The following is a 22,587-nucleotide window of genomic DNA, read 5'->3' as shown; positions in this document are numbered from 1 at the left end:
CTCAGTAAAACCAAGCGTAATGTTATTTAGCTCAATCCACAAGACTAGTTGTTTAGGTTTAGGTAACCTAAAAGACGTGTTTGGTTGAGAAAGAGTAAAAGGTTTAAACTAAATAATAAGCCAGAATTTTGAACAGCTACGATTACTTTCTAGAGACAAGCCACTCATTTGAGTAAAAGGAAAACGTAGTTCGCGTTTAAACTACATCAAAAACAGTTGTGTTAAAAATCAAGTTATGGGCTTTAAGTCACACAAACAATATAATTATTGTTTCAGTTCTGTCATCTTTTCTATAATTCTCTTTTACACATTGTTTTATCAACATACAAGAAAGTGAAAAAAAAGTGTTCTTTTTACAAGTCACACATTTTTTTACTTTAACAAGCTCTGAGATAAAACTGATCTTCACGGATCAGGTATTCGGTTTCACATCGACTCACAAGACAGCCCTGGGTTCAGTTTCCATAGCAACAAAGGAACCTGCAAGTATAAGATACTGTTAAGTTCTACAAGAACCAGGTGTTCACCTTATTATTAACAGTCTGTGGCAGGGGTGGCCAACTGGCGGCCCCCCATCAACCCTCAACGTGGCCCTCAGGTCAATGTTTACATATCAATTCATTGGAAACATGAAGAAAACATGACAAAATCTGCCATGAAAACCAGAAATATGTCCATAATAATATTTGATCACTGGTATATGTTGAGTTAAATTTGAGACATAATTGACTGTAATCGTTTTTGTATACCACAATTTGGCCCTCTGACAGTGAGAATTAAATGAATGTGGCCCTTGTTGTGACCAAAATTGCCCATCCCTGGTCTATGGTATTGACATTGACAAGTGTATCAGAACACTAAATGACATCCTTACAAAATATGTGAAAAAAGCTATTCTTTGTATTTGATCTATTATACAGCAAACATCACAAGTGTGTACATTGTAATCAGTGTCCAAGTCTGGTTACACAAAAACACTTTTCCTTTCTGAAATCCCAGAGGAGGAACTTCAAGCTCCTTGAAGCAACTTCACAGCTTCACAAAAAGATTACCTCAATATACAACAACAAAAGAAAACAAGTGAACAATGGCATTGCTGGGGATCACTGTAGGAAAAACAATTCTGGACGCTTCTCAGCAGCAGCCTGAGAGCTGGCAGGGTCTGTTTGTCTCTTTCAGGGCCACTCTAGCAGATGAAATGTTGACAAAACAGGATTAAAATAGAGATCTAAGCTTGAATAACCTCATTTGTTTTCTCAGGATGCAATCATTCTGTATCAAACTGCTGAAAGCATGTGGTTTGTTTTTGGTACTTGTACAATGTCAAAAAAATCACTTTACACATATAAAAAATATTTATTTCTTTCAAAAAAGAAAATGTAATATTGATGACATTCATACTTTTTCTTTTACACTTTTAAAATTCTTTGGCAGTATATGAGATGTGAAGGATTTCTCTGTAGCTGGATGTTAGGTCATCAAAGTTCATCCTTTGACTGGAAAACAAAACAGAAGGCTCATGTAAGTATCAGATGAAGGTCAATGTGTCAAAAAAAATTGAAATCATAAACTGAAATAATAAACAATATGTAATATTAACAGACATATACAAGCTGCAACCATTGCACATTCCAATTCAATTTTAGTATTACATAGATAAATGGTTGTTTCAGTCAGACTTGGATCTCCCACATATCCATCAGTTTTTTTCACTTAGTTAAACTCTGTGGCACCCTTAAACACTACCAGACGACATCATGTGCCAGCATAGTATCATCTGCCCCTCACTGTCATCAGAAACCCAACCAGCTAGACTAACTGAGTGCACGTGTGGAATTTACAAGCCTTATAATATGTGAACGTATACTTCAACTTGAATTCATTATGGCATTTGTAATTACACCATTCATACACCAGAGGGAGCCACACTCTGCAGAGTAAAATGGACTGCCTCGAGGCTGAACAGTAAAAAAAGTTAAAACATAAAAATCATTTCAACATTTTTTTTTTTTTTTAAATGAATCATAATTCATGCTAATTAAAAGTTTTACTGTAATGTACTTCACACAGATGATGGCTGTTCTGGTATGTTCTGTGACAGATTTGCCCTTCATGAAGTCCTTTTGCACTGTTGCATGTTTTCAATCATACAATCTCCTTTTTAATTATCTTTGGATTATCAGACATATCGATTCAGGGCAGATAACGAAAATATTTGTCTTTATCAATGCCTATGAGGACAATTGAAAATAACAAATCCTACTTTAAGAACTCAAACTGTAGTAGTGAAAAGACTCAGAAAGGAACAAACTTGAATCTAGTTACTTTGGTGCTAGTGGAGGCCCACTGTGGGATATTGCTCCTTCAATATGTATAAGGTCAATGCACATTGTGCAGTTCTGGGTTTTTAGTTGACAACTGTACTGTGGTTCTGAATTAGAAATGTGTCAAACTAATCCTTACAGAAAAATGGCAGGTGCAGATCTGCAAATATATTCTTGTTATCGCTGTATCCATATGAGATTCTAGATTTATAGTGTCAATTTTTCCTTTTGAGTTCTATTTCTCCACCTGTAAGTCTTTATAAGCTTCACTGGATACATGCTGAACTCTTTTGATGGACATGGTTTTGTCACTTGAACATGTAATCAGACCTAGGTTCAAAAAGCTTGTACTGTACCAGGATAGCCGCTAGGGGAGGCAGCAATTCATCGGAGTCGTGTTAAGTGTCTTTGCAAAACAATGCCAGCTTGTGATTTAGGGACAGAAAAGCAAACAGCTTTTGGTATCAGTTAGGATAGAAGCTAATCGTGTCAGCACCATGTTGGTGGTGTTTGCCCGTAAGCTGAGGACATTTGAAACAACAGGAACAGGAACTTAACCGTGCCTCTTACCCTCGTCCTGTGGCAGGAACATGGGAACAGGTCATCAGTGGGCTGCTCTACTAGCTCCATGCCTTCTCGAACCTTTGGAGTTGTGACCTGAAGTTTGGCATACTCCTAAAAGAAGAATACTGAACTTAAAAAAAGCGGCCAACGCAGGCAGGGGAAAGACATCCTGAATCCAATGATTCAATCAGAACAGACACATTCCATTATTATGTGCAACCATTTGACTCAGAGACAAAGATAAGGCCAGATAGTGCAAATGTATATGATTCTGACTCCAGCCCCATCCCCAGGAGGGAGCAGGGTAAGTACTGACTTTAATTATCTGGGTAGAACATTGAGCTTTTCAATAAAGTGATTTATAAGATTTTAAAACTGTACAAATATTACCTTCAAAAGTTTGTAGTAGTAACAAAAAATACTGTCCCCCATTAGATGATGGCGGGCAAACTGCTGACCAGCTAGAGCAATTTTCTTCACCTGAAAGACAGGAACATTTTTACCAGGGCAATCAATGCAACCTTTTGTCCTCCTCCTTCTCACAGGAACACATAAACAAGAAAATGTACAACATCTAACTGAGCGATAATAATCTACTGAACAGAATCACACCAAAGAACTTTTTCCAACCATCGATCATCATCACCTCTTCATCGTGGTCGCGAGCCCACTCGATCTTTTCCAGCAGGTCGCTGAGGTCTGCTTTGATTGGGATGTAGTGCTCCCACGGTCGAAGTTCATTGTAGAAGTGCTCGTAATAACTGGAGTCTTGCTTTAAGACCACGCTGTCTCCAGCCAACAGGTACGGCAGTCGATACGCTGCCACTGTGCCGTCAATGTTTATTTGGTACTTGTACTGGCGATGGGATTAAAAATAGCCAGGTTATGAGTCATTGGTTAGAAAAGAATTATCATTGCAGACGCTCGGCAGACGTAGCTGCAGGGGCGCCTCATTGGTGACGTTTTTTCATAAACACTAGGGGAGCCAATCAAATCCTGAGGAAACTACCTTTCTCGAGCCACTAGTTCACTTGTAGGCTACCTGCTCGTTTGTTCTAAAGAAGTTGGGTACACTCATCTTGTCTGTACCTCTTGTCTGAATTATGTTTAAAAAAGAAAAACTACAGCAGTATAGTTAAGTCTCAAGTCTCCCTTGTTCTGGTAGCGCTGGAATCTACTTACAATCACATGCTAATGCTAATAGACTCTACGAGTATCCAATACACAGACTATTTATGAATACATCCAATAACAAAGCAGCCTTGCTGAAGCACGCTCACCTTAAAGAAGTCAAAGAAAGAAACATGTTTGACCAGCGGCCCATAGAGGCTCTCATCATGTTTGAAGAAGAAGAAGTTGGTAAAGGCGGCATCTATCATGTCGGGATGAGCCCTGGAAAGCTTGACCAGCTCCAAACGCTCCTGACGACTGTCCCGGCCTCTCCAGAAAGCTGTGGCATTCTTCTCTGGCCACAGTGGCCCAGTATTGGACTGCACTGACATCATGTCCAGACTTACTCTGTTGATTAGATGGAATATGGGTTGTCAAGTTTCACAAGCGAAGGATTTATCTAAATGAAGGTTCAAATGATTCTGTCAAAGTCATGGATACACAAAGATGTATTTGGACATTTAGACAGTAACTAAAGCCTTAGGGTCATGCACATATTTTATCCAGGAACTTATTTACTTAATACAATTGGCTTTGCTATTGGCCCTTAACATTTGAACCGTATCACCCTTTGATGTCTCTTTACTTGTTATTGTTGCAGTGAATAAAACAGATTTTTGTAAAGCAGCATCTAAAGAGAAGACTGGGTACACAGGTTTATGATACGTGATAACGAGGAACGTTTTCTTGCTCGACCTAGAAGCAAAAGAAGATATTTGCTTGCAAAACTTTTTTTGTCGTCACACAATTGTCTATCTTTCACCGCATGAAAATGCATGAAGAAACTGAGCAAGTAATGAGCATCCCAACACCGGTTTATTTCAGTCCCCATTATTCAGTCTGCACAGTGACAGTGTCTCGGTGCACTGATATCAAATCCTGCTAAAACGGGACTGCATGTCTCCAAGCTGACTACAGCTCCCATCCTCTGCTCATAAACAACATACAAGCTTTTCTGAGTCACCTAACCTCCAGGCAGTGAGAAGTCGATACTCACAAAAAAATCACAGAGGTTTACCAGGTATAGTGGTGTCAGCTCTTGTACAGAATACATAATATTGCTTATGCCTATGCAAACTTAGAAACATTTAGCATGCACACGTAAAGAAAATATTTCCCTTAATCCAAAATCTCTCAATATGTTTATGCTACAGATTCACGGCCTTACCTTCCCATGGTCTCAAGGACCGACTCAGTCAGGTCATAGGTGGGCATGACAATATCTCTGGTACTGTTGGAGCCACACCAGGAAAAGATAGGATGAATTTTCTCAGTGGATTTCCTCTTCTCAAGCGGCCAGTCACCAAGGTTTACAAAGAACTCCACGTCAGGGAGCTGTACCTGGACAGCAGTGGACAGGGAATTCATATTAAAATGCAGCCGCTAACCATTTAAAAGTTGAACATAGCACTTCGGGCAACTGTTGCTTACTTCTTCATATTCAGTCCATTTGTTTCTCTGGTGAGGGAGACATCTTATCACTAGTACCATGAAGTAACAATCTGTTTCATCCTTGATGTCAACATCTATGGTGATATCTCAAATTACAGGTAAGTAATGACCCCAGTCCTGTCTGAAATTACAGGTAAATTTCCCGTATATATATGTGTTCTGTCTGTGTTAAAGGAGACATATTGGGAATAATCCACTTCTACAGTGATTTTGAACACATATTTGGGTAACCTGAGTGTCTACCGACCCACAAAATGTGAAATAAACCCATCCAGTCCTTTGTTTGTGGTCTGCATAAGTCTTACAACACAGAGAAAAATGATCCGTTTCCAATTTGTTCTCCTTGTGATGTCACGGTGGGATTCTAGTAAAAAAAAATCCCCTCCCCTCCCCTGATATCTCCACCCATGGACTCGACCCACAGCCTAAAGCGAAACATTTGAGCAGGTCAGCCATTTTCTTTCTCGCTAGCGAAGGAGTGATGTCTACTAGGAAAACTAATGCGGGGCTCATTGCATTTAAAGAGACACACGCACCATAACGGAGCGTTCTGAGAGAGCTGGTTTATACAGGGTCACAAACCTCCTCTGGTGCTTGATTCATGTTATATTTTGACCAAAGCACAGCACAGATGTTTCATTTAGACCACAGGGGACTGTTTGAAAAGGTGGAGAAGGGGGATGATATGTCCTCTTTAAGTCTATCAGCTATCAGTGTCATCAATCTTTTCATTGCTTGTTCAGTCTTGAATCCCTGCTTACTCCATTTATCTAAGAGGATATATGGAAAACTAGCAGATTCCCTGCCTCACAAATAGTTAACTTTGTCATCACTCTCTTGCAGATGTACAATTCTGGGTGATGGAAGAAGTGTCACAAACAGTACACCCCTTGAGATTCCAATTGACACCTAGCGTGCAGAGCTTTGAAGACATTTGCAACCATTTAATTACAATCTCCTTGACAGGTATGATTCGCACAACATTTTTAAAGGTAACACTTTTATTGCCATAATTGAAATAAATACATTCTTAAGTGGCAAAATCCTTAATAGCCAAATCAAGAGTAAATGTCGGGTCTTTCTAGAACTGCAGGGGCTTTCATCCCTGGGTCACCATTGTGTCATTTGGAAATACAAAGGGGAAATGTGATTCTACACAGTGATTTACCTTCCGGGTGAGCGACAGCAGGATGGCATCCATAAAGATTCTGAAACCTACATGCTCTCCAAACGTTTGAACATAGACCTAAAGAGAGCAAAGATCGGGGTCAAAACAGTATTTAGAAGTTCAGGAATCAAAATCTGATGATTGACTGCAAATTCCATTCACCGATGAACACCAACCGATGAAGTCAAACGCTTTGGGAAGCTCATACGCGAGTTTAATCAGCAGTTCATAGTTAGAAGATAAACTACTTTGTGATTTCTTTTTGCACTTCACTTACCGTATTAATAAATGGACACTCAACTTGCCTCAACACATGATGTGCAAACTGCAATGAAGTGTAAATCACTGACAACAGAAACATTGCGTGGATGTGCCCTGGGAAAAGTACAACTTTAACAATAGGGTCTTACTCATATCACTTTTACAGGAACCTGGACTGACGTTTAGAGTGTTTTTTTTGAGAGGTTTATATCCTTGAACACCTGGTTGCTAGACTGTTCTTACAGGTGTGTCACATAGCTCCAGGCTGTCCTGACCCACTTTGCATTATTACATGGTCCTTATTACTCTTCAAACTAAAGAAACATTACCCTTTATTAGTACATAAGCCTTGAGTAGTGCTGGAATTTGACAGGAAAAACTGGGGATTTTTTTTTACTGTTTCTTGACTTCCATCACATTCATGGTTTATGCTAAAACTATAAAAACAGTTTGTTGTTACATTAGCTGTGGGATGAGTCTTAAATTTGTGTTATATATTTGTGATTGGGCTGGAATTCTTCTTGCTAACTTTGTTTTTTTTTTGGTAAACTTGGTTATGTTGGTGTGAGGTACCTTGTTGTCTTTGACAGTGTAGTGACAGAGGCTTTGTCTCTGTCCAAAACGTTGCGGGATCTCCTCTGCATTGCGATCTGGGTCGACACTTGCATAATGAGCCAGGTCTCTGTCCATCTGTGGGAAGGACTGAGAGCAGTGCATATGTTCCTCCCATACAGACCCACTGGGCTGGGGACAGTCACAGCCCTCGTGGCAGCTTCGGCCTGTGGAGGAAAAACACAGAATCACACTTAAAATCTTTATTTTTTTTTTATATGTGCCATCTTTTTCAGTTCATGGAGACAGAAAAAAAACACCTGTGGTTGTTTGCTGACAGATTGATTTGTGATTTACCTTTGAGAATAAATGGCGACTTGGCAACATGCTTGTTCTTAAGCAGGATGTTGATCTGCAGGTCTGAATAGGTGGCATACATTCTGTAGCGGACCAGGAAGGAGCCGTCATTACGATCCAGAACCTGGATCCATATCCTGACAAACGGCTCTGCAGGAGAGACCATCTTTACCTCGAAGGTCTTCTCACCAGGTGAAGTTGTGAAACTGTGAGAAAAAAAAACACAAATACACTTCTATGTAGGAGAGAACAAAGTTGGAAAAATGCACATAAGTCAAATACTGCATTGAGTGAAGTCATCATAGGATTGGTAGTTCGAAACAATGCATGAAATATTAAATTAATAATTTGCTCTAGTGAAATTAGATTACAGAGGAAGCATTTAGCATATTTTAATAGATGCATTGCTTACAAAATATTTGCTATAATGTTGCTATAAAAATGTTTGTTGCCTTGTTTGTGTGACATTGTTTTACTTTTCAACTAATATATTAACCTGCAACAAAGCTAACATTTGAATGTAACCTCCCAGAATAATATGATTCTGTTTCTCCTTGTATCTGGAGCAGACAACAACAATGACTTTTCTTGTTTGGGGACAAAGTGGGAAACTGATATCTGTGTTGAGATGTGTGAAAGTGACACCCACTGAGTAACATAGGCTAGGTTGCCTTCATTGGGCCCATGGGAGCTTTTTTTGATGTAAGGGGTTATTTCAGGTTGTCTGCGTCTTCTCCCTGGGGCACAAACTTTCACGTCTGCTCATGCTCCATTGATCAGTTTAAAATTTCAACATGCTGGGAACATTCACTACATTTTCCTTTCTCTGCAGTGACACACTCATCAGGTATTTAGGTAACAATAAATATCCCTGCCTCAAAAAAGCCAAGGATAAAAAAAAATGTAAATTCTCACTTTTAACGGAAAAAAAAACAATCATGAGGAATCACATATGAAATAATTTATTTTGTAACAATTTCATTTGAAAAGGGATTGTGTTACATTTCAAAAGATCATCCCTAATAAAAAAAAAAACAGACATCTGGGCTTTCAGGCTTAACACAATCTTAAATTTCATTTCAGTTATTTTTTTATAAAAAAGCAAACACAAAAGATAATGTAGTAGCCTACATCTTACCACAATACCTCACTGGTATGTATCTACTTATTGGAAACTTGCTCTCACATTTAGAGATTAAATGAAACTTTTTAACACGTTTTGTAGTTTTTTTTTTGTAAGTCTTAAATTCTGGCAATAACGAAAAACCACTTAGTTGCGAAATGTTTTCTGTTTATAAAAAAAAAAAAGTGCATAACTTCCTTTGCACAAACGTACCTATCTTGGCCACCCAAAAGTAGGACGCTACGTGGAGCACTTGAAAGCAGCATTACTTTCCAAATGCATTGCACGGATTCTTGCACGACAAAAAAAAAAAAAAAGTATTTGTATTTGTTACAACAATAGCGAAGACTTACTTTCTCCCCGAGCTGTCCACCGCCTGTATAAAGAAAAATCGAGCTGGTAGGACTATGTTTGCCTCCAATCCAGGTCCCCATACCATAGTTTTTGCAGCACTGGGTACTGAGGCTGCCTGAGCCCCCGACACTTCATGTCTGAGCAGATCCAGACAGAAGTTCAGCAGCAACCACAAAACAAGTCGAAGAGACATCATTTCCCCAGCGTCGACTCGCCTTTAATGTTAGCCGTGAGTTCCTACAGAGGTTCACTGTCCAAGCATCTCATTGTTGGATTAAAGATGCTCTAATGTCAAAAGAATGAGAAAAAGGTCGGTGACGTTAGCAAGGTTTTAATGTTACTTTTCACTGTTCCTATTTGGAGTAATACTGTCCAGATGTGGCATTGTAAATCGCTTCTTTCTGGCCTACTAATGTGATATTGTCACACCTTAAGTCATCTGCAAGTTTCCGTTATGTAGTTAAGGTAGTACAGCTGCAGTTTAGTAAACTGTCTGCTGAATGAATAGTGGGGCGGGACAAGCCCGTGCGATAACGCGATATGATTGGTCACCCCTTCCTTGAGCCGCGGCTGGATTGGTTAAATGCGCAGTCGGGTCCTCATCTGATCTGAATTTGATTGCACAGAAATGCGGAAGTTAAAGCTATGGCACTGTTTATTTTTTTTTTCTTTTTCAAATTAACTTTATTGCTACCATTTAAAATTGAGTAGCCTACCAAACAACTTGAGCTTGCAAAGTTTGTGATATCTAAAATATTATAAGAAAATGAAGAAGAAATTATAAGAAACATAATTCGCCGTAAAAATGAGTTCGTGATGCAAAGTCCAAGACACATAAAGAGAAGAAAACTTTTATATTTTAATATTTTTTTTGTCTGATTTGCTGACAATATGTGTGTAAAAAATAGCAACATAATGTTTTGTAAGATAAAACCATAGAGCAATGTCAAGGCTGCCCAGTGAGAGGAAGCTTCATTCCCTGGGTGCTTCTTACTAAAGAAATGGAGAACTGCTGATGTAATGATTGTAAATTATCCTCTGTAGCCCAGCATGAAACACCACCCCGTACTTCATGTAAGCAAAAATCATCAGCAACTAACTCGGATTAGGCGCCAGTAAATAAATTCTCACGTCTGTTGTACATCAATCAATGTTTATTTCAGTTTTGCATCAACATATTTTCAGTTCTTTTTTCAAGTAAATTCTATTACACTGGTATAATATATATAAGAACAGAAAGTGAGAGAATCCATTTATATAAGACAAACTTTGCTGCCATCAGAGAGAAACCAGAAAAATGCTTTTTCAGGATACTACAGTGTGAAGAACTACAGAGTTCCAGTGATTGAGACAGAGCCAGAATACCAGATACAGTACCAGCAGAAACAGGTACAACATATACAGAGAAAAATATCCCAAGTATGTTTTCGTCTTTTTTTTTTCTTTTTTTTTGTTTCATCTTTCTCCCATGATTAAACTGTACATCCAATAGAAAAACCGAAAACATACGAACCAAAAAACGTAATAACAAAACACCCTGTAAGTAGAAGTCCAATTTTTTTTTTTTTTTATCATTTTCTTTTGGTATATTTTTTTATTCATTTATTTTCTTGCTCTGCCACTTAAATAACTGCACTGAACACAAACCTCATTGACGGTACAGCATAGATTTTTTTTTGACATGTTAAGACACCTTGTTGAATTAAATCTTGAACTGTCTCCACTTTAGGAATTTAGGAAGTGATCTTGGTGTAAAGTTAAAAGGTCCAGTAGACCTTTTGGCCTCAGGAATGGCTGACGGGAAGTAGGCGGAAATAACTATCAATGCAGAACATCAACTTGTAATTTTTAAGGTTTTGAGTGTACACGTTGCAGTCCATATGTTATTGGTATTGATTTCTGCATGATCAAGGCGAATTGCTTCCTATGTGTTCACGCTAATGTGTGTGAACAGTCTGAATTTTGAGGGATAGATATCAGCAATATTCTGAGATCCATTCATAATACAAACAAATGCACAAGTACAAAATATCCTCCTCAGTAAATACTGTTTGCCAGTGCCACTTGGCTACCCATTGACATGAAAAACACAATCACAACATGATACACAACCATGTATCATGGAACATTTGCTTTTTAACAAACAATAGCCACCAGTTAAGAGGCTGTTACCATCAATATAGGACTGTGACAAGAGGAGATCATAGTCATCAAGAACAATATTGAACAAAAAGGAACACATTTTGCTTTCAGTTGAAATTGTTGCACATGTACATCGTTTCTTCACTGACTCATAACAGAACATTACTGAAAACACTGTTTATTTTTTTTCTCTTGAAACCCGGAGGAATTGTTGGCAATTTAACGGAGGTGCTTCCATCTCCCCTATGTATTCCCCAACATGCATACAGTGAAAAACGACATTATTTGTGATCATGAATAGAGGACCCCTTCAGGTCAAAAGAGTGAAGACACACGAAACAGAAGTCCTTTAAGACAGAGGTGGAGAAGAGATGGGAGCGTGTCACTCATTCTGATTGCTTTGGTAGCGACGTAGTCTGGTTAAACATTTGTGGCACTCCTCACTTCCCTCACGCACATTTACAACCCACATTAGCTCAATTAACTTGCTAATCTGACAGGCAGCCAGGGACTCCAAGGGTTAACCAGAAACAACAACAAAAAAAAAAGCTCTCAAATACTTTTAATTAAGAGGACGAACTTTGACTTTAATAATGCCCTCTATTGCCAGCTCCAAGTACTGCGTCATACGTTTGGATCAAAAGGAAAATTAATGATGATTAAAAGAAATTAGCTCTTTGTAAGTTTGCAGCGAGTGCAGTGACTCATCTTCTTTGTATGGCACATAAATAGTACATAGGTTCGTTAACTTCTGTGGATGTAAACACTCTGATTATAACGCGCTCTAAACTCTGTCTGCATTTGCATACATTTGACAACAATCTGCTCTCTTGTTTCCCTACAGCTGTTGTTGGGAAGGAAGATATTTCTCATCATTTAATGCTTTTGTAAGTAGCAGCAGCCGATAAGGGAAATGAAATAAGAGTGATTAGACTGTGCAGAGAAAAGTGTCTAAACTACTTATTATTTGTGTTTGCACTGTGCAGCCCAGAGTAATTGGTAAGAACCATGTAGTAGCATTAGTCAAACCATAGTAGTGTTGTCATTCTAAGTGATTGTAGAGAAAGCTTAATATGTGTACTGACTCTATATTGTGGTGAGATTGAATATTTACTGAGACCAAGAAGAAATTAAAATGAACCATAATGCATGAATGATAAAAAAAAAAAAAGGCAAAGGAACAAGTTTTGGCTTAATAGCAATGCAGCTATACATTTCCCTTTTCATATATAGTTTTTTTTTTTGTCAAAATTTCAAAAAATATAAATATATTTTCATAGTCTCTGTTGTAAGCTTACAGATTAAACAAAAGGGTTTTAGTTTGTATCCATGTTAAAGTAGCATGCTGCTTTTTGATATGGCAGTTGAATATTTTTAATAGTCATCCACTTTGTTTCATGCATTTCTTATTGATTTCTTTACTTGTGATTATCTACACAGTGAGGTCCAGAAAAACAACACACACACACACACACACACACACACACACACACACACACACACACACACACACACATCCACACACACAACCAACAGACCCATCAGATATTTCCGCCTCTATCATCCGCCCTATTATGACCGCCATTCTGTTTCTCTACTTATCACAACATGTCAGGACAAGGAACTAGCGCGACCACGTCCAATGGCAAGGTGACCGCACCAACACAGAGCCAGTCCAGGAGCCGTGAAGACTAAGTCACTCTCGAGTCTCTCTTTTAAGTGCTCTCATTTGTAGAGTGAAAGTCGTGGCATACATTTCCCAAGCAGACCCAGGGATGCCTCATCCTTCTGTCTGGCCATTAGAACTGGTACCACTTCTTGTCCTTGCACTTGAGCATCAGCTATAAGATAAAAAGTCACTTAATGTTAATAGTAAAGAAAAAACAAGTTATCACTAATTCACTTTATGTACAACAAACAACAAGATCCATTTCAAAAGTTTGCTTTAAAGCAGTTGTATTCAGCATTTCTGAACATTACGAAGGTATTTCTAGTAAATGGATGAAAGTATGGCAGAGAACTGGCACCACCATTAGATCTTAATCAGTAATGGGACATGGCAGAATACATTTATGTGATTTACATTACTGTATTATGAACAGTTAAGACTTGAGAGATAAATTGATCTTTTTTTATTAAATTAAGATTTCATTCTGAACTGATTTGATGAACTTTAGTGACTGAAAAATCTGTAATATTCCCAAGACAAAAAATTGTTCATGCATTTTTTAAATGTGTATTTCAAGAAATGCTTTCTTTATATAATAAGTTTAACCTACTTCAAGTATTATTCTCTACTATTAAAGACATCTTAACTAAAATGATTAAACATGTAAGCATTAGGTCCTAACCCGTTATTACAAATTTGGTCTTCACTTCACCGTTTGTTCATTAATGCTTATTTTGCCTTTACCTCATGAGCATGCTTTGAGAAGGATTCAGCGCTGGTCATCATTAGGGCAGTTCGTTCCTCCAGCTCTCCGAGCCTTTGGCCTCTCTCATCCAGAGCGATTCGCGCCCGAGCCAGCTCTCCCACCACTCCACCAGCTGCCACTTTCATGCCCTCCATCCCTGCCTGACCAGGGATGTGTTGGGCCAGACTGCGAGAGGCTTTTCCAGCTGATGCCTCACCAACTGTAAAAAAACATCCGCAAAAAAAGGACAGAGAACATGATAAGAAACATTACAACAATCAAAACTGGGTTAATAATGTGACTTTGATACATTGTTTCCCATTAGTGCCTTCCAGACTTTGATTATTTTTAGATTTAATTGTAACATACATTACAACATGAAACCTATTATTAAGAGAATAAGGAAGAAGACAAAAACACACAGAGCTCCTCTCTGTCAAAGGTCGTAGCATTCCCTCCAAAGAATCCCTTCAGAAAGCCTCTGTTCTGGACTTCTGGTGTTTCTATCGGTATAAATAGCTCTCCCAGCATATCCTGAAATGAATGTAAATGAAAAAAAATATTAGAAGCAGTTTTGTTGTAGGTATAGTAAGAAGCATTGTTGAAAGTGAATCATTTAATGGTCATCACTGACTGGGTGGGTTGAAAAGGCCAAGTTCACTTCATTTCCTCTTACCTTTGTAAAGACCACCACAGCACAATGTATGATAATGTTGGTCTTAATGCGGTTTGACATATATTAAAGTAACAGGTTTCCATCAAAAACTTGAGAGAAACAGATCAGATTATGTTTTTCACTGTTGCCAGGAAGTAGCACAATAGCAGCATCATAACAGAAGCTCCACTGATGACTTTTCATTCACACAAGTGAGAGTGCAGCGACAGCTTGTACAATAAGCCCATGTCTTTATTGACAGACACACACACACACACACGCCCTCCATACACACACACACAAACTCAAAAACACACGCACACAACCTGCATACAGTTACATACACACTATAACAATATCCACACAGCAGACTAAGTGGTGATCAAATCATACATGACAAGTGTGACAATCAACTCCAATAGACCAAAGGTGTGAATGTTGACACCTGCTTATTAAGTGCCCCCAACCCTTTTTTTAAAAGGCTAAACGTATACATAGATAGATAGATAGATAGAATGCACTGACTAACCTGCAGATTGTCACACATCTCCTGGCTGTATGTTATTCTCTGGATCTCTGTTGGGGAGCTTAGATATAGTGCCTGCCCCCCGTTTGTGAAGCAAAAGGTTCGTGCAATGCGCATGTCTGTTAGTGGCAGGTAATTTACATCCATCAACGGTCTGAGACTGGGCAAACTGTGAGCAGAGACAGAAAAATTGACAATTGAAGACAAGTTAGACCCTGCAAAGTACACACAGTCGCTCACATCAGGGCAAAGTTTTGCCACTACTGTGAACATTACTAAACAAGTGCCTCAAAACATCCCTCTAATGCACATATAAGACAAAATAGTTGTGCTATAAAGATGAAGAAGCAGGGTGCGAAAGGCTTAGAAGAGGTCAAAGAGCTCCAGCGACACTATGAAGATTAACTTTATTAACAAATTAGACCGTTGCGTTTCGGGCTCGTGGCCATCATCAGGGTCATCAAGAAACAGATTGCAAACATCATTTTAATAGAGTAGGTAAGAAATTGAAAGAAAGGTACAGAAAAGGTAAAGACAACCAATCTAATACATCCACATGTATGCTTTTGTCACAAAACAATTACCGGTACACCAGGGGATTAAAAAAAACATATATATATATATATATATATATGTTTTTTAATAAAAATAATCCTACAAGATAATAAAAAATATATTAAAAATGTTCTATACTCTTCTTACTCTGTTTGTTTGGAGCATTCTAAATGATTTTTGTGCAGGTTTATTGGCTGAAATACATACATTTGGATGTATTTGATTGGTTGTCTTTACCTTTTGGAATTTGTGTACCTTTCTTTCAATTTCGTACCTATACCCTATTAAAATGATGTTTGCAATCTGTTTCTTGATGACCCTGATGAAGGCCACGAGCCGAAACGCGTCGGTCTAATTTGTTAATAAAGTTGATCTTCGTACTACAAGCGTTGCTGGAGCTTTTTGACCTCTGCTATAAAGATAACGATGGATGAATCGAAAGAATATTTCCATTGCCAGAGGTGTTTTAAAGAGACGGAGACCAGTTAGATATTGTGTTCTAAATGTAATACCAATTATTAAACAGCACTATTCAAACAGTCAACTGAAGTGGGTCTAATTAATTTTCAAGGCCAAGGATGGGATCTAAATGACTGTGCAGTAATTGTAATGATTAATTGTGCAGCCCCATTGCACGATTAATCAAGATGGCTGTGGCTCAGTACAGTCAGCTGTCTCTCAACGGAAACAATACACTGAACCCCAAATTGCTCCTGGTGGCATAGCCAGTGATGTGTGACTGTGCATGAATGGAGTTAGTCATTACTGATGGGCACTTTACATAGCATCCCCTGTCATCAATATGTAAATGTGGTGTGACTGGGGAAATGTGAAATGTAGTATGAAAGTGCTGTCAGAAGACTAGAAAAGCAATATATACAGTAAGTTATAATTAATTTACACCTGAAAGCATCAGGGTGAAGGACTTCAACACAAAGAAAGGAACCTTTGAAAATAGATGAGTGCTTGAAGTTTTACCTGAGGGTCATGACATGACCGTTAGCACAGAAGCAGGCCAGGCACACGCTGTTACACACAGATACCACATCTGCTCGCAGTACAAAGGATGACTCCGTGATGTTGTGGACAAAGAGGCAAGACTGCGAGGGCATCAAGAATACTTTGGCCTGCCTCTCAGAGCAAACCACTGCCAGGTGTCCGTCTGCGTAGGTTTCCTGGGAGGATGAAGGGGAAAAGTGGACCAGCTTGCGTTTCCGCGGCCGGTCAGGGTCCTCAGCTGCATTGATGTCCCGCCAAACCTCATAGGGGCTCTGAATGAGGGTGCCCGAGCAGTCTAAGAAGCTCAAGCGTAACACTGAGCCCTTCAGCATCAGGACTGCTCCTAGGATTTTTTGGGTAGAGTTAGCAGTGGGAAAAGGAAAGGAATGAAAAACTGAGTCTTTTAACAAAGCATCTTCACCATGCAAGTGGAATCTTCTAAGCTTTTCAAACAGGTCTGCAAAGTGATTTATGATGGTTTCTTTTTTATTCTGATTCTGTGATAGTGATAATGTAACACAATATGTGTAAAGGGTAAGAAAGACTGAGAATCTGTATGCTTGCTCAATGATGTCAAAATATCACAAAGGTTCATATAGTCACATCAAAACTGCTGCCTCAGAAAAGATTTCTGGGTGTATTGATGTTTTTGCTCTGAATAAGAGACCCTTTTCCGCACACAGCTGCGTTTCTTAATTGCTTATGCATGTTTGAGTGTCTATGTTTCCGTAGGAGGGCAAGCACTAAAAGTTTATTTCCTTCCTTTTCAGACAAACAAGAATTTGGAGCCCTTAAATATAAGTAAGAAATAGAGCTTTCAGATGTTGCTGAAACAACTTTTTAAGGAAACCACCTGCTCTTATATAAGGATGCTTGCCGTGCATTAACATTGCATTCATCAATTGTCTGAGAGAGTGTTTGGTGTCAAGCATACGAGAGGAAAACTATTCTTTATGTACCCAACTTGTGACTTTTCAAAGTGACTGTACTCTAAATCATTAGTGTAAAATGGATAGATCATATCAAAGTGAAACAGAACGGTGAATAATTACAAAAGGATAACTATTACACACAAGAAGGCAGCTGTTTTCAGCATCCACTGGAAAGATAAATCCACTCTACAGTACCTCAGGGAGACAGGAGACACACCTTTGAATATTGTGTCTGCATTTCTCCAGTAGTCAAGCACATGACTACAAATAGGTTAATTAGTGTGGTTTTCTTAATAGCCATATCAACTTCAAAAGGTTAGATGACTGAAATTAAAATAATAATAAAAACTTAGTGCTTAAAGGTCACTGCGAGTAAAATGAATGCATGATGTATTCACTACTCTTGTGCATGTTTCATGTTGTTCCAATTCAATATGAATGGGCATAACATTAACGCACATAACACGTAAAAAGTGAACATAAAGTCTGTGATCAGAATGATTTCGGTCACAATAAAACATTTGTTCAAGCCTCTGCAGCCTTTGATTGGTTAATATTTTGGTCTTATTTTTTATCATATGTAGTGACATTTGAATTAAACACTAAAAAAAAAGTCATAATCATAACATCAACATAATACAGCTATTTTGCACTGATTTCAACTGGTGCAGTTGTGGCTAAGGAGATGACGGGTTAGATTAGATTTTGATGTGCAGGTTGTCACCTTGAATGGAAGCTTGCTTGCAGGCTCTGACATCAGTGTATGACTGACTGTGTTGATGAATGGTTGAATGTGGCATTAGTGTTAAACCTTCAGATGACCAGAAAGGTGTTATATAAGTGCACTTCATTCACCATTGTGAGTTGGGACAAATGTTGATATTTTAATATCCAAATGTGAAAATGCCATTTTTTTTTGTTTCACTTCCTTGACAATCACTATTACTTCTTATTGTACAATCACTGTATTGCCTTATTGCCATTCTATCAATCATTGTGGGTATGATGCTTATTAGAATATTGGTCTGCTATGCTATACTAGTACTGGATTATTGTTTTAATTGCTTTATTGGTTTGTATATAACGTTACTAATGTTACATTGCTGTTCCATGATGCTGCTCTCACTATATAAGACTACAGGGATAGTATAGTATCTGTAATAATGTCTCATAGGGACTTACCGCTGGGGCCAAAGGTCACAGGCTCCTCCATCCGCTCCTCCTGGTCGGTGGGAATAGACATTGGGATGACCAGGGCAATGCCGAGACTGGTGCCCACCCACAGACATGGGGTGGTAAGGGCGTCACTCTTACGGCCGTAGGATTCCCCGAACTGCAGTGTGGTGACAGCTTCTTTGGTGTCCCTGTCGATGCTGGACACGCTGGAACTGCGCGAACGGCTGAAGGAGTTTTCACGGCTCTCTGCTGCTGCCACCGCCAAACACAGAAGCACGGAACAGGCAGAAATTGTTGAAAGAGGTGGAAGGAAGGGAACATCAATGTGACAGACAAGGAGGACTTGGTGTATGGGAGAACAAGTCAAGACAAAGAGAGCAGACAATAAATGATCTCATGTACAGATATGGTCGGTCTACAATTTGCATGGACCAAAAAGGATAATTCCACTGAAAAGATGTTAAACACTGAAATGCAAAATTATCCATTATAACAACAGAAAAAACTGGACTAACATATTTTCATACGAAACCTACACACACACACACACACACACACACACACACACACACACAGACACACACACATTGTTCTGTCTGTTATTGAGAGTACATGTTGTGAGTGAAAATATTCTTTCCAGTGGCCTTTTTACACACTCAGATACACTGCATGTACTCAGCCATAAAAAAAACAAACCCACACACACACACACACACACACACACACACACACACACACACACACACACACACACACACACTCATGAGGACACACACATTAAGGCAGACAAAAAAAAAAACACACATGCACACACTTGCAGTTGCACTAAATCATAAAACTCCTTCAACTCTGTTGAGTGCTACTCATTCAAGTCCCCCTTTGTGTACTCAAAACCCCCATCATAAAAGTATTTCTGTATTGCTGCCTTTTTGAATTATTTAGAGCCTGGCAGTGTGCAGTACTGCATTCCAAGTCTAACGTTAATAAAGAGTGCAGTGCACGCTGATGGGTAGACGGCTCAGTGTACTCATTTCAGAGTAAAATTAACTGACTGAAGTTGAATGTGCAATTGACGAGGCATTTATCAAACAAATATTTGTATAGTCCTAAATAATGCCTTCATTTAAGGCATTCTCGGATGATATAGTGCTGCCATTAAAACATATATTACACTGTACATCGCCCCATTCCATTCCTCAGGACAAGTGAAAGAACTTCTGAGCATGTTCTTGCTGAAATAGGGCCACAGGACGGAATGACATACTGACTGACAGATGTACAGAAGAACGCATAATCAGCAGGACAGCAGTTGATTTGTCCGTGGCCGAAGCCCTCTTACCTTTCTCACTCCAGCAGTAGGGGGCGCCGGTGTGGTGCTCATCATGGGAGTACATAGTGACTCCATGTAACTGCTGAAGCATTGCCCTCCTCGATGCATAACCTACTCGAGCCCCACAACACGAACCCCATATAAGACACCACACCAATGCCCAAAGAGACACACAAACGAGTGCAGCCACCCGGCCCAAAAACACAGACGAGACGCACAGAGTGACGGAGGGGGAGAGAGAGAGAGAGAGAGAGAGAGAGAGAGAGAAAAATATGCACCTGAGTGTGGAGAGATTGTTTTCAAATACAAGCAGAGGCAGGAAAAAAAAGGAGAGGGAGACTGAAAGAAGGCAGCTCGTCTATGTTTCTGGTGGCAACACAAGCTCTAATCACTCTCTGAACTACTTTTTAGAACCAAGAATGCAACTAAACTCTGTTGGTAGTGGCAGGTTTATACTCTTCTTTTGTTATTAATGACCAGACAGAAGCATCCCTTCATGCACTCCAGTGTGGAAACTGTATAGCACAACTACAAGACAACAACAAGACAATTGTCAACATTTTGTTAGTGCTTTTGTACAGCTGCAGATGTAAAAACATATACTGACATAAACATATTGACATAAACATTGCTTTAGGCTTCCAGCCACATTGACAAAGTAGTCTGTCGCTTTGAGTCTGGGTACCAGCCGATCACTTTGCCCTGTGACACTAGGGTGTGTTTGTGCTGTGTAAGAGAGACCGTGGGGTTCTGGCTAATGAAAGTCAGGCACAGTGGTACTCTGGCAGGACACAGTGAGCCCCGGAGAGCCCTGAGAGAGAGAGAGCGAGGGGCAGGCGAAGGCGAAGCAGTGTGAGGGAAGGAACAAGGGACCCAGGCCATCGACAGCAAGGAGACGTACAGAGTTGTGCGTGCATGTAGACCTGCACAGAGCCGAGGAAGACAGATGGACAGACACCTGGCAGACTACACTAAACTCTTTATCTACAGTATGTACCACAAATAACTACGTCAAAATGTTTAAGGACAATGAATAAATATAAATCGATTCATCATGTTGCTTTTCTAGGGTGCGTTGGGGTGCTTGATTTTGAATCAATGAATCTTTGATCTGAATACAATCAGCTGATGGGGCAGCTGTGGCTCAGTTGGTAGAGTCGTCGCCTCTCAACCGAAAGGCTGAGGGTTCAATCCCCAGCTGTCTGATGTGTCCTTGGGCAAGACACTTAACCCTGCATTGCTCTCACTGCTACTGTGGTGGTGTATGAATGGATTAGTGTTGTACCCACTCTATGATGTACGTCACTTTGGATAAAAGCATCTGCTAAGGGAATTGTAACATTGATGCTCTAGCTCTGGCCCTGTTCAAGTAACACTTTAAATATTGAATACAATACACAGTCCTTTCATTTTGGAATTTGCAATTCTATTTAATTCTGTAAAAAATTATTATAAATTAAAATGGTCCAGCATCAACCATCTCTCAGTCTAAATGAATAAACAAATTGACATGAAGAATTTGAATTTTTAAAAAAAAATTTAATTTGAATTTCCCTCGGGATCAATAAAGTATCTATCTATCTATCTAGAATCCCAAACTATTTTATGGATTTTGCCATGTCTAAAAACCTCACCATATTTTGATCAAACGCGCAGGCACACTGAACAGTCTCCCACCACATATCTTTAATATTTATTGATGCGCTGTCTATCCTCTTGAGAGTTACGGTAATGTTTACTGTGCATTGAGTCTGGCCTCCCCTGAGTCTTTTCCTGGCATGCAGACCTCATTAGCATCTGCCCCATCTCTCGCACTGCTTGTTGACCTTTAATTATTCCAGTGATCCTGCTGGTTCTTCACTGTGGTAACCCAGCGCGCCTGATAAACAAAAAGGTAGGCGACAGATAGAGAACAGGCAAAGGTTTGCTGAAAAAAGAAGACTGCTGTTGGTGAGCTCAGAGAACTTAAAATAAAGTTGCCTCAGTGTTAATAGCATGTGCGCCAAATTGACATTTTGGTCAAATGGTGGTGTGTCCAGAATTGAAAATACATCGACTTCAAAAATGAGTTTTAACACAGTATTGTGGATTGAATCACAGTATGTCTGTGAAAGACATGTTCAGGATTTAAATGGTCGAACTGTTTTTTTTTCTGTACAGAAATGGACTTCCCTCAAAAGAGAAAGGGCCCAGATGTCACAGTGTCTATCTGGAAACTACCAATGTTAGCAATGTTAAGTGATAACATCCATCCATCCATTATCCACACTGATTTTCCAGATCGGGTCGTGGCTGTCGTTAAGCAAAAAGCAGGGTACAGCCTGGACTTGTCACCAGTCAATCACAGAGCTGACATAGGGCTGAGACAGGCAATGTAGAGTCAGCAGTTAACCTAACGAGCATGAGCTTTGGACTGCGGGGGGAGGGGGGGGGGTGTACCTGGAGAGAATCCAGCATGCACGGGGAGAACATGCAGACTCCACACACAGAAAGACTCCTGTCAGACAGGGATTTAAACCAGGAACCTCCTCTC

The 22,587-nt window shown here is 39.4% G+C and overlaps 2 protein-coding genes across 12 annotated transcripts in view; both read right to left on the bottom strand.

The window, feature by feature from the left end:
• Positions 1-1,342: 1,342 nt before the first annotated feature.
• Positions 1,343-9,902, bottom strand: poglut2 (protein O-glucosyltransferase 2). Its single transcript, XM_061053734.1, has 11 exons — positions 9,755-9,902; positions 9,325-9,610; positions 7,849-8,054; positions 7,513-7,718; positions 6,679-6,756; positions 5,227-5,399; positions 4,169-4,406; positions 3,535-3,744; positions 3,279-3,368; positions 2,895-2,999; positions 1,343-1,496 (listed from the first exon to the last, which is right to left on the bottom strand). Exons 2-11 carry the CDS (start codon positions 9,519-9,521, stop codon positions 1,479-1,481), a joined length of 1,521 nt encoding a protein of 506 aa, XP_060909717.1. The 5' UTR covers positions 9,522-9,610; positions 9,755-9,902; the 3' UTR covers positions 1,343-1,478.
• A 2,120-nt stretch (positions 9,903-12,022) lies between these two features.
• Positions 12,023-22,587, bottom strand: part of stxbp5l (syntaxin binding protein 5L) — a 110,376-nt gene continuing 99,811 nt past the window's right edge. For 5 of the 11 annotated variants that reach the window (XM_061053737.1, XM_061053740.1, XM_061053745.1 and 2 more), the window contains 7 exons: positions 20,064-20,165; positions 18,731-18,976; positions 16,596-16,959; positions 15,066-15,231; positions 14,304-14,415; positions 13,881-14,101; positions 12,023-13,308 (listed from right to left, as the gene is read on the bottom strand). In XM_061053737.1, coding sequence (XP_060909720.1) covers positions 13,267-13,308; positions 13,881-14,101; positions 14,304-14,415; positions 15,066-15,231; positions 16,596-16,959; positions 18,731-18,976; positions 20,064-20,165 — 1,253 coding nt within the window. In that variant the 3' untranslated portion in view covers positions 12,023-13,266. The remainder of the gene's footprint in view (positions 13,309-13,880; positions 14,102-14,303; positions 14,416-15,065; positions 15,232-16,595; positions 16,960-18,730; positions 18,977-20,063; positions 20,166-22,587) is intronic. The other 6 variants (XM_061053742.1, XM_061053747.1, XM_061053749.1 and 3 more) reach the window with 3 other exon arrangements.

Source organism: Labrus mixtus, chromosome 13 (assembly GCF_963584025.1).
Source record: "Labrus mixtus chromosome 13, fLabMix1.1, whole genome shotgun sequence".
NCBI lineage: Eukaryota > Metazoa > Chordata > Actinopteri > Labriformes > Labridae > Labrus > Labrus mixtus.
The sequence above is the reverse complement of the archived record's forward strand: the minus strand, read 5'-3'. Positions and strand labels throughout refer to the sequence as shown.

Coding starts and splice junctions, on each gene's coding strand:
- poglut2 (XM_061053734.1), bottom strand. CDS start 9,521: ATGATGTCTCTTCGACTTGTTTTGTGGTTGCTGCTGAACTTCTGTCTG. Junction 5,400..6,678: donor TGCTGTCGCTCACCCGGAAG/GTAAATCACTGT, acceptor ACTGCTGTCCAG/GTACAGCTCCCTGACGTGGA. Junction 4,407..5,226: donor GTCCTTGAGACCATGGGAAG/GTAAGGCCGTGA, acceptor TCTAATCAACAG/AGTAAGTCTGGACATGATGT.